We start from the raw sequence: 13,006 nt of genomic DNA, 5'->3' as shown, positions 1-13,006 counted from the left end.
GAATATTTATGAGCTAACACTGCCCCCCATCCCATGCTGGGCTAAATCTGTTGTTATCACTAAATATTGACCCGGTAGGTACGTTACCAGGCAAGATACAGATTGTAACATAGATTTCAGTTTGGAAAATGCCATTTCACACACCAGTGACCAGTGGAAAGATATCCCCTCAGGCAGCAAGGCATGTAACAGTTGTGCAACCAACACTACCCCTGGTAAAAACTGATGATAATAAGCATTCTTACCTAAAAAGACCTGGAGTTCCTTGACCGATGTAGGACACAGAACGGACATTCTGACAAAGGGGGTCTGATACCAGCACTAGACACCTAGAACCCAAGATAAACAATAGAAGGGTGAGAGAAGCAGCACTTTTCCAAATTCTGTTTTAACCTGGCAGCCTGTAACATTGAAAAGAGCATATGTGAGCTGTTGAGATATTCAGCAGTGGAGGAGCCAGACACCACAATATCATCAACATAGTTAGCACGAACAGGCACAGACCCTGTGAGTTGTTCGAGAAACGGTTGAAAAATTGCCAGGGTGCTGGCCACACAAAATGGTAACCACAGGTATTGATACAAGCCAAAAGACATGTTAATGTCCAAGAGCCATTGAGAGTCAGCATCAACGGTAAGCTGCAAATATACATTGGAGAGGTCAATCTTGGAAAAATATTGGCCAACAATGAGCTCAGCAAAAAGTTCATCAGGGTGCAGCAAGAGATATGTGTCAATGGTAGACTGAGCATTGACAGAAACTTTGAAATCAGTGCAAAGGAGTAACCATCCCAACATCATCTTGACAATGACTAAGAGGGTAGCTCATTTGCTGGATGCAATTGGTTGGATGACCCAGAGGCCCAGAGGTGGTCGAGCTCTGCCTTGACCTGGTCACGGAGAGCCATCTGCACTGGACAAGCCTGAAAGAAATGGGGTCTGTGGCTGAAGGTTTCATGGTGATGTGGGCTTTGAAATTATCGGCACAATCCAAACCTGCAGAAAACAGGGAAGAAAATTCAGAGAATTAAGTGTCAAGTTGTGTATAAGGCACATGACCAGAGACAAGATTAATTTCATCAGAAATGGGAAATCCAAAAAGATTAAAGATGTCCAAACCTAACAAATTTTCAGTGAGTGATTATTCACCACCTGAAAAGTCAGTGGACGAACCACAGATTTGTATGTGACTGGGGCCAAGAAACTACCTAACATCAGAATGATTTGTTTATTGTAGGTGACTAATGTATGTGACAATGGCACTAAAGGGGGAGAACCAAAGTCCATGTACATTTGAAAGTTGAATAATGACACGGCAGCACCAATATCAACTTGCATCTGCAAAATTCTCTGATAAACTTTGATATCAATAAAAAGCTTATTGGGTGCAACAAAGATTCATGACACACAACTGAAATCCATCTCGACATCTGTAATAGGCTGTTGGAATTTTGCATTACAAACAGGAGCAATGTGGCCCATTTTGTTGCACTGGCAGTAAACAGCCCACCACTTAGGAAATCCAGCCTATCATGACTGACAAAACACAATGGACAAAAGGGAAGCATGGAGCGCTTGCATTGTTGTTTATTTTCAGGCTTTCTGTGCTGCTGCTGTGACCGTGGCTGCTGCAGTGAGTTGGGTCAGCTGGCTGGATGTTTTGCTCATGCACGGACCGCTGCCACTATATTGTTCCCCTGTGGATCGTCTGACAAACAGCAACAGCAAGTGGGTTAAACTTCTGCAACCTTGTACCACAATTCAATTTGAGCACCTGCAGCCTTCGATATCTCAGATTGTGCAACGGTCAGAACATTGGAGGGGGTTTCGCATTGAAGGGTCCGTTCACCTCATGATTGAGAGCCAAACAAATGATTGCATCATCAACCATTTGGTTGGCATATGACTCCTTATGTCTATCAGTGACAAAGTGACAACAATGGCTTAAACCGTGAAGCTCAGCTGCCCAAGTCTTATACGAATGTTCTAGTTTCTTGCGACACCATTAAAACTTGACATGAGCAGCAGATGTGTGTCTGTTTACATTAGTATTTCAAAAGAAGGTTGCACATGTTATCAAATGAGAGTGAAGACTGTTCCTGCAAGCGGGCCAATTCGCAAAGGAGTTGATACATGTGAGGTGATAACCAAAACAAAAAGAAAGCATGGCATAAGGCAACATCAGTCAATCCAAATACATGAAAATACTGCTGCAACCATTTTTCATAGGCTTCCCAATCTTCACCAGACTCATCATAAGCTGTAAATAGTTGGGGGATAAATGACTGGGGTAATGACAGGCAAAACAGAAGGTGCAAGGGGTGACGCGGCAGGTAATGTAGACAGAGACAGACCGGAACAGGCCAAAACAGAGGCATGCATTTGCAATACCTGGGTTTGACTCCCCCTGTTGACTGAGATGCTGAAACGCCACAGTAAGAACCACTTGTTGATCAACCAGCCAGCATAAAAACTCATCAGCAGCACTGTCAGACATCATAGGTGCAAGGGAGGGCCAACCAGAGACTGCAAACCGCCCAGAGAACAAAACCACTCTCATTGTCACTTGTGTTGTAACTTGGACACACAACGCAACCACAAATGTTAGAACAACTTTATTGGACTGTGGCACATATGCCAATCACCTTAACATACACTGAACACAGTAAGATAAGGCAAATGTATGCAAGCAGTAATACCATGATAACTGAGTGCGAGCATAGTGCAGCAGGGTTCAAATAGGCACTTGCCCATGGCGGGCTCTATTGAAAGTTCACAGTATTGCTCTTTTGTGGCACATTCTCGGGGATGACAACACACTGCTAATGTGCACAGCTTTCAAGTGTGCGTGCATTACTTCAGTTACCTAACACGTTTCTTTCAAGGAAATGGGGAGAAGTAAAAAGACTGTGGGTCTGTTAGTGGCATAGCGACTGTGTAGTACTTCCCTGTTCCTACTTCATCCTTACATGGTCCTCTATTCCACTAATGGAACCACAATCTTTTTACTTCTCTCCTTCCCCTCCCCTCCCCCCTCTCCCCACTCTACCACCCTCTGTCTAACCTACTGACTGCATCTAGCTGCCGTACCCTCTCCCCACCTCACCCCTGTATTTTTCCGCAAGCAGCACTTCACCATCCTCCACCACTACCCTGCTATCTCTCCCCCTCTCCATCCTAGCCTCCTCCTTACCCACAACACCCAGACTGCTTCTCCCATCATGTGCTGTTGCTCACAATCTGGTCTCAGCAGCCAGAGACTGTGGTCATTAGCCATCTGTCCTTTCCGTAATACTGTCACTAATTAAAATTAACATGATGCATTTTGACAGCACCATCTCTTCAACGGCCTTATTCTTAACATTTTACAATTTCCACTCTCACATGAGTCATTTTGCATACATCAGGGACAACCACATGAGATTTACCCCACATTACTTCAGAAATCTTTCTCCTATGTCATGTTTTTCTTCAACACCACATTATTGATATTTATGTTACAGCATTCCAGCTTTCCAAGACCATCAGACTCCCATTCCCTCTCACACATTTCATCAGTTCCTCATGTTCTCTGTGTATTACATCAAAAGAAAAATTCACTTGGATAAACTATAATTAAAAGGAGACAGAATGGCTGACCAATATTAAACCTCAGGTTGCAAAATTCTAAGATACATAAAAATATGGCAACAAGTAGTATATGTGATATGCACAGCAATTGAGTTGATAGTTCTTTCCTCTTTGTTGTTCTTTTTCTTAAATCTGTCTAAGGTTTTTTCTGTCCTTCATTATGGACTGTATTGTCTCACCATCAAGCTCATTTTTGCTGTCCGCAACCCGCACCTTGTTGAGGAAAAAACTGAGAAGCAGTCACAGATGCCTGCAGGCAAGCAACTAGCATTGGATGGGTGCTAATTGGTTGCCTACCTGCAGGAGCCTAGTGCTACTTCACAGATTTTCTCTGTAAAGATGCATTTTTAAAATTCTCAATAAAAGTGGTTAGGTACCACTGATGGTTTTGCCGAACTGGGCAGTGTTAGAGGGACACCTTGCTGTTATTTTCAGACGTGTGTCGATCTCGCACTCCTCCATGATCATCTCACAGGATGGCGTGAAACGGGAGTATTGAATAACTGATTCAAATTCCGTTGAACGGTTTTCAACTGTCACTTAAGTTTCCACCCTCACACCAGACCGAAAACTCCGATCACACAGAGCCACAAAGAGGTGAAATCTCATTCAATAGTATTGCTAGCACACTACGTCCTTTACAGAATGGCTGAAGCATCACGGTGATGTCAGCAGTATCCAAGACTGTCAAGAATGTCTTCCTGTTGCTCGTAAAACAGCAAACTGTCATTCTCGACCACGAAAGGGAATGAACGTCCCAAGGAAAGGGGTGGCTTCATTGACGCCCTTTATACCATCGCCTAAGGCCTTTCTTGTATGGATGCTGAGCAGCAGTGTGTCTCAAACATTTCCTTCAGCCACTCATAACAAAGTGGTTTGATTTCAGTTCTGGGTGTCGCGTTTCAGATCTCCATCACAGAAGCGTCAAAAAAGGTGTGAAATGTGGGTAAGAGGGTATGTGACGACATTCCTATCGCATGGCACGTCCACGGTGGAGTTAGGCAGAATTGCATTGAAATTTGGTGCCAACGTTGCCACCCACTTTACACATCACAATAACTTCTGAGCCCTGATCTTTTTTCGCATGTCGACACATTGTTGTTCGAAGCATCGCCGAGCTCGAAGGCGGCGTCGCAGGGTGCCTCGCGTTTGCAGCACTAAAGAAGAATGTTGTAGGCACCTATGAGCCAAATTTCAAACTTATGCGTAGCAGTTGGAGACAATTACAGGATTTCGAAAAAAATAGTCTTTTGATTCTCTTGGGCAGTGCATGTTTTCCCCCAAAATTAATAATGTATAATTTTTTCAACATTTTTCCTGACGTCACTGGACAATTTCAAATACAACAAAAAATTATGTGGTGTTCTAAACAAAGTGCGAAGTGAAGGGTTAAACTGATTAGGCCTAGCGTTATTTTTGGTACCATTGTCGAGGTATTAAGCTGTTTGTTGCGGCGAACAATGTTTAAGGCAGATGCACTGAACGTCGTGGTAACGAGAGAAGGCCAAAAGAACTTGAATTTGTTGAATTTTACTATAGTAATGGAGCACTAAGCCGAAACTGGTATGTTTTGACCAAAATTCTGATTTTTTTTCCCCTATGCTGTCATTCGAACGTATCCCTGAATTCCCTAAATATCGCAGTTTTTTGAGAGGGATATTCAAATCAATACGATTGGACTTTTTTAAGGAAGAAATTTGCCACTGACAGTTTCATTTGGAGATGTATCGGCAGATCATAAAGCATAGCTGTTTCGGAGATTTTACGCACTTAACTGTGACAGCAGACACAATTCTTGGTTCTCCAGTGCACTGATATGTCTGACACGAAGAGATGAACAATAGAAGAAAGTGTATCTCGTCCCCATTTCCATTTAGGAATCGGTAAGGTACGCGATGCTGAATGTTCGAGGATGGTTTGGTTGAGTCTGTTAATTTCCTTAAGAGAATGGAACATTTTTGTCGCGCTTGATTATTCCAAGGACCGTATAAAGAAGTTCAACAAAATACAGCGTACAGGTCATTGTTGTCAGCCATATCAATTGGTATGTGTGTCGACTGCACTTGGAAATACGGAGTTTTATGCTGTAATTAAACATTTTCATTTGAAGGGTTGAACTGCCACGCATATCAAAACAGAACTGCAAGTTCACGCGGACTCTGCAACATCACTGACGACCATTTACTTTTGGATTAAATGAATTTAAAAGCACCAAAGACGAAGCGCGCTCCGGCCGTCCAAGTGAGGTCGCCACAAAGCGAATCACTGACAAAATCCATGGCATGGTAACGCAAGATCACAGAATAAAAATTCGTGGAACTTCTGAGACTGTAGGCATCTCACCTGGGCGAGTGCATAATATCCTGCACGCAGAACTGTCTACGAAGGTGTGTGTGAGGTGGGTGCCGCGAAGGAGGTATGTTTGGAATATGGTAGTGGAAACCCTGGATGAAGAACAAGTGAAGCCAATGTTTTTGCCCCTTTTCTCAAGGAATTTGGCTGTTAGTGTCACCATGATAAAAAATTTCAACAAAGTGTGTTGTGGTCCGAGTATGGCTAATGCTTACGTATCAAAAGTCACACAGGTCTCACATGTTATTTGCAATTTTAAATCAGAAGTCAGTGACATATAACTTCAAATATCTGTGCTGATTCTTTTGATAGGTGAACGATTTTGAATTTTGCGTTAAAAATATCGAAAAATCTGCTGGGAGAATACAAAACTATCACACACTATAGCGTCTTCCGTTACCACCTTCGCTCATCTGCACTTGATGGGGAGATGAGTACTCGGTTGAAAGCTGTCGTGTTTCTGTATTAGTTTTCAGGCTGCTTGCACATTTTTAGATGTTCTGCCAGATGAACTTCATTTCGTACACGGTCGCTCCAACCTGAAAACAGTCGTGAGAAAACTGGAGAAGCAATATTCTGAAAGTTTTTTGTTTATAGCTTTCAGAATGAGTGACTGAAGTTGGCCAGGGTCTTCAGTGACGTGTTTGAATATACCGGGTAATCAAAAAGTCAGTATAAATTTGAAACCTGAATAATTCACGGAATAATGTAGGTAGAGAGGTACAAATTGACACACATGCTTGGAATGACATGGGGTTTTATTAGAACCAAAAACATACAAAAGTTCAAAAAATGTCCGACAGATGTCGCTTCATCTGATCAGAATAGCAATAATTAGCATAACAAAGTAAGACAAAGCAAAGATGATGTTCTTTACAGGAAATGCTCAATATTCCACCATCATTCCTCCACAATAGCTGTAGTCGAGGAATCATGTTGTGAACAGCACTGTAAAGCATGTCCGGAGTTATGGTGAGGCATTGGCGTCGGATGTTGTCTTTCAGCATCCCTAGAGATGTCGTTCGATCACGATACACTTGCGACTTCAGGTAACCCCGAAGCCAATAATCGCACGGACTGAGGTCTGGGGACCTGGGAGGCCAAGCATGACGGAAGTGGCGGCTGAGCACACGATCACCACCAAACGATGCGCGCGCAAGAGATCTTTCACGCGTCTAGCAATATGGAGCGCCATCCTGCATAAACATCGTACGTTCCAGCAGGTGTTCATCAGCCAGGCTGGGGATGATGCGATTCTGTAACATGTCGGCATACCTCTGACCCGTCACGGTAGCAGTTTTGCTGTCCAGCGCCATCTGTCGGACATTTTGTGAACTTTTTTTTTGTTCTAATAAAACCCCACGTCATTCCAAGCATGTGTGTCAATTTTTACCTCTCTATCTACATTATTCCGTGGTTTATTAAGTTTTCAAATTTATACTGACTATTTGATCGCCCGGTATTTTTTTCAATGCACGAGCGCATTCCCTTGGGCGGTTTGTGACGTAATTACTTCTCGACCTATCTGCATACATACTTCGCAAATCACTGTTAAACACTGGGCAGAGGCATAACAAAGTTTTCGCTTTTTGAACTGACAACTTTTTAGCACCTTTTCCGTCAGATCTTTGCACCTAAACTTCCTTGTTCTAGCTGCAGCACCGAGCGAGGTGGCGCAGTGGTTAGCACACTGGACTCGCATTCGGGAGGACGACGGTTCAATCCCGTCTCCGACCATCCTGATTTAGGTTTTCCGTGATTTCCCTAAATCGTTTCAGGCAAATGCCGGGATGGTTCCTTTGAAAGGGCACGGCCGATTTCCTTCCCAATCCTTCCCTAACCCGAGCTTGCGCTCCGTCTCTAATGACCTCGTTGTCGACGGGACGTTAAACACTAACCACCACGACCATCTAGCTGCAGCGTTGTCCTACTTGCTAGACGCTTTCCCCCTGCAGCGGTTCACGCAGCTCCGCGCCCCCTGTTATTCACTTCCCGTTGTGCCGCGCGGCGTACGTGCCGGGGCCCGCGTGCTGCTGAGGGCGTCCCTCCACCAAGTCTGCTGCGCGTCACCTGCAGATAATCACCCATCTTCACAGCCTAGAACTGAATCGTTCACCCAAACACTGTTGTACCTAACAGAAAGCAAATTTTACAGGGTAACACAAAACTTTTTCACGCTTACTTATTCTGGCCTTCTGCACGCAGGCAGTATGTATGATGTCAAATGCCATTCCACAAATTGTTATAACTGTTCTTACACAACTGCTCATGTTACTTCTGAGAAAACAGCACCATTTTAATTTTCTGGCCGATCAAAGTTATTTTGAGAAAATTCAACAAAACAAGTCAAACAGACACTATGTTTAATGCGGCACAAATCTGCATTGGTAGCAACAGAAGACACTGAGAAATGTAACACAATTTCTGCTGGAATTACTTTGAACATACAGTGTGATGTACTAAGACATGCAAATATTTTAATATGTTATTGTACAAGTAAAACTAAAGAAAAAAGTTCATATAAACATAGGTCCGCAAATGTTTAGTTAAAGAGTTACGGCTAATAAAAGATTTTGCTTGGAACTTAGCAACTTCGCTAATATGAAGCCATCGCAAAACCGTACAAGGTTAAAGTAAAGCACGATTTCCATTTATTTTGTTGTTATTGATTATCTGCAGTAGTTTCCCTGAACATCCATAGAAGCAAAGACGTAATTTCGTAAATTTTTTAATTTATTAACTACTTGGCCCAATTGCTTTTTTAAATTCCAGACAACTGCACAAAGTTTTCAAAATAAGTTGTAGAGAATTTAATTTTGGAAAAATGATGGCAATAACGTTAACTGATACTGTATGAATGTGTCAGATAATCTGCTTTTATTAATACCACAGCACATATCTGAATTCGTGTTAAATCGGAAAAAAGAAAGCTCAGTGTTAAGGAAGTTGTACAGTGTGCATACAGTTTCACAATACATTCACAATAAATGTTCAAAAATGCCTCCACCGCGTTCAATGCATTCAGCTGCACGTGTCTGAACAGATTTTGTTGCTTGTTTCAGTTTCACAGGGCTGTTCTTAATTTCATCTGTTGCATTCATAATGCGAGCAAATGGTTCAAATGGCTCTGAGCACTATGGGACTTAACTTCTGAGGTCATCAGTCCCATAGAACTTAGAACTACTTAAACCTAACTAACCTAAGGGCATCACACACATCCGTGCCCGAGGCAGAATTTGAACCTGCGACCGTAGCAGTCGCGCGGTTCCGAACTGAAGCGCCTAGAACCGCTCGGCTAATTCGAGCAAGTAATAATCTTTCTTTCCCTGGATATTCTGGAAAACTACTGCAGATACACGTCTGGGACGTGTTTTATTAGAGTCACCAGACCAATAACAACAAAATAAATGGAAATCGTGCTTTACTTTAACCTTGTACAGTTTTGTGATGGCTTCATACTAGCGAAACGTCATGCAAAATCTTTTATTAGCCGTAACTCCGTAACTAAACATTTGCAGACCTATGTTTATATGAACTTTCTTCTTTAGTTTTACTTGTAGGATAACGTAGTAAAATATTTGCATATATTCGTGAATCACCCTTCATACCTGGTTAGTTATATAATTCTGATAAAAAAAAAGCAAGAAAAATGTTGTTTCTTAAGCAACTCACTTTACTTCTCGGCATAGTTTCCTTCGAGGGATACATACTTTGTTCAGCGATCCTCCAGATTTTTCATCTCATCGTTAACTGCCACTATCATTTTCCCATTTGATGAAAATTTCTTCCCAGCATGCCAAAAGTTCAAGTCAGAGTACAGAAAGAAGTCACTTGAGGCTAAGTCTGTTGAATAGGGTTGATGAGGATCCAATTCAAAGTCCAGTTCATGCACTTTCGCCATTGTTGTCGCTGATGTGTGGGATGGTGCATTATCCTCGTAAAGGATCACTTTTTTGCGTGCCAACCTTAGTCTTTTTTTCAGTCAACGTAAGTTTCAAGCGGTCCAACAATAAAACATAAGAGGGTCCAGTTATAATTTTTCCTTTTTGCAAGTAATCTATGAGGTTTACTCCTTCGGAGTCCCAAAAAGTACTGACCATTACCTTACTGAAAATTTATCTTACCAGTTAATGAAGCGGTCTTTGCCTTCTTCGATGCTCTTTCAGCAGCCTTTGTCCGTTGCTTTGACAGACGCTTTTACTCTGTTGTGTAATGGTGGCTGCAAGTTTCATCAAAAGTCACAAATCGGCGCAAAATGTCTAGTGAATTGCGATTAAACATCGCCAGACATTGTGTTGGAACGTTTGCCAGATGCGCTTTTAGCCGATTAACGTTTTCTCAGGCGACGATGGCATCTTGCAGGAAGGTAACTAGAATGAGATTTTCACTCTGCAGCGGAGTGTGCGCTGATATGAAGCTTCCTGGCAGAATAAAACTGTGTGCCGGACCGAGACTCTTTCAGGACTGCTAGTTCTGCAAGGTTCGCAGGAGAGCTTCTGTAAAGTTTGGAAGGTAGGAGACGAGGTACTGGCAGATGTAAAGCTGTGAGGACGGGTGTGAGTCGTGCTTGGGTAGCTGAGTTGGTAGAGCAGTTGCCCGCGGAAGGCAAAGGTCCCGAGTTTGAGTCTCGGTCCGGCACACAGTTTTAATCTGCCAGGAAGTTTCAGGAAGGTAACTTCTTGTGTCACAAAGCAGCAGTGGCTCGAGGATCGTCACTGCAAACTCATGATTATGTCTCGGCCACCCAATCCGCCTGATCTGAATTTGATGGAACTCATCGGGCACGTTGCTGGGCACCAGCTCCACGGTCACAAACCACCTGCCCGTAATTTACGAGGATTGCGTGACCTTTGCGTAGATGTAGCTATCTGGAGCCACATACCTCCGGAAACCTACCAAGGACTTGTCGAAACTGTGCCACGGAGATTCGCTACTGTACTTCACTCCAAAGGCGGATCAACAAACTCTTACACTGATGGCCATAATGTTTTGATTCGTCATGGTAAACACGCATTTTAGTAGTTGCAAAGACGGGTTTGAAGTAACTTAGAACCAGAATTTAAGAGACCTTTGGAAGACTTAAGATCAAATAAGGCAGAAGGGATAGATAACATTCCATCAGAGTTCCCAAAATTATTGGGGGAAGTGGCAACAATACAACTATTCACGTTGGTTGTAGAATGTACGAGTCTGGGGACATACCATCTGACTTTCTGAAAAATATTATCTACACAATCCCGAAGACTGAAAGAGCTAACAAGTGCAAGAATTACCGCAGAAAGAGCTGACAAGTGCGAGAATTACCGCAGAATCAGCTTACAGCTCACGCATCCAAGTTGTTGACAAGAACAACACACAGAAAATGGAAAAGAAAATTGAGGATGTGCTAGATGACGATCAGTTTGGCTTTAGAAAATGGAAAGGAACCAGAGGGGCAATTCTGACGTTGCCGTTGATAATGGAAGCAAGACCAAATAAAATCAAGACACGTTCATAGGATTTGTTGACCCGGAAAAAGCATTCGACAATGTAAAATGGTGCAAGATGTTCGAAATTCCGAGAAGAATAGTGATAAGCTATAGGGAGGGACTGGTAATATACAATATACAGGGTGAAAAGTATTTAAACCGACAAACTCTGGGAGGTTGTAGGGGACATGAAAACAAATATTTTCCCCTAATGTCATTTTTTCCTATGCGGAGTATTTAAACCGGTAGAGGAACTGTGCTCTGGGTGGATATTCAACTGGTTCCAGGTTATGGACACACTGTAAGTGAAATGGACGTAACAATTGCTCTCGAAGGACTGTTCTTACATTCGTCTGATTCGTCCCAATGTCACGTGCATTTGCACGAGTGCTGATTGAAAGATCCCACTCCACATGCTGCAAGACAGCTTCCTCAAATTGCAGCGCTCTTACCGTGCGACGGTGTCCCTGTCCAGGTAATCTGCTAAATGACCCAGTCTCAAGCAGACGTTGGCACACAGTAGCAAAGGTCGTATGATCCGGGATACAGCGATTCGGATATTGTTGTTGATAAACCCGCTGTGCAGCTCATCCGTTGTGGTGCGCTACGCAGTACGCACCAACCATATCAGTGTACTCACTCCAGGTGTATCGCTCCATTAGTAAACAGAGACAATGCACTGCTACATTGGTGAACAGCAGTTGCCTACAACTGAAGAGCGTAATACGCCCTCTAACAACTGAAGATCGTAATACGGCCTCTAACAACAGAAGAGCGTAATACGCCCTCCACCGGTTTAAATAATCCTCATAGGAAAAAATGACATTAGGGAAAAATATTTGTTTTGATGTCCCCTGAAACCTCCCAGAGTTTGTCGGTTAAAATACTTTTCACCCTGTATACAAGAGCCAAGAAGGAATAATATGAGTGGACGACCAAAACGAAGTGATCGGATTAAAACAGGTGTAAGACATGGATGTAGTCCCCCCCCCCCTCTTCCTACTGTTCAATCGGTACATCGAAGAAGCAATGATGGAAATAAACGGAAGATTCAGGAGTGGAACCACCTCTGTTGGCACCTTCCAGGTCATTCTCTCTTCCTTCAAGTCTCGCAACAGTCCGAGCTGCGAAAGTTGGTTATTCAGGGTGGCCACATTAACGTGACTGGACAGTGTAAATCTTTAAGCACGCTCGTATCTGTTGCCACAAGGACTGTTTCGTATCGACAGCTGTGGTTACCTTTTCCCTGGGCCGGTGCTCATCATCGGAGTCGCTGTCGGACTCCGAGTCTGAGAGGTGGCGCTCTAGGGCGCTGGGCCGGCCAGCCGCCTCCTTCCGGTACAGCCGCGCCGGGAAGCTCTGCAACAAAAAAGGTAGGCAATACGTGAAACTTCTTGTCTGCTGCATCGTCATCGGCTTAACGTCCGTATTACGCTGTAAAAGATTATCGGCAAACGTCTTTGTCAAAGGTATCGTCAGACTTCTTCGAGGTATTTTCTGTGATTTGTCAAAGGCATTCGATTGTGTGAACCACAACATCCTTTTAAATAAATTAGA

General features: G+C 43.2%; 1 protein-coding gene across 1 annotated transcript in view; it reads right to left on the bottom strand.

Moving 5' to 3' along the window:
* LOC126418937 (sarcoplasmic calcium-binding protein) overlaps nucleotides 1-13,006 on the bottom strand; it is a 174,027-nt gene that overhangs the window by 23,769 nt on the left and 137,252 nt on the right. The window contains exon 2 of the mRNA XM_050085973.1: nucleotides 12,689-12,808. Coding sequence (XP_049941930.1) covers nucleotides 12,689-12,808 — 120 coding nt within the window. The remainder of the gene's footprint in view (nucleotides 1-12,688; nucleotides 12,809-13,006) is intronic.

Source organism: Schistocerca serialis, chromosome 9 (assembly GCF_023864345.2).
Source record: "Schistocerca serialis cubense isolate TAMUIC-IGC-003099 chromosome 9, iqSchSeri2.2, whole genome shotgun sequence".
NCBI lineage: Eukaryota > Metazoa > Arthropoda > Insecta > Orthoptera > Acrididae > Schistocerca > Schistocerca serialis.
Note: the sequence above shows the minus strand (reverse complement) of the source record. Positions and strands in the feature narration are given on the sequence as shown.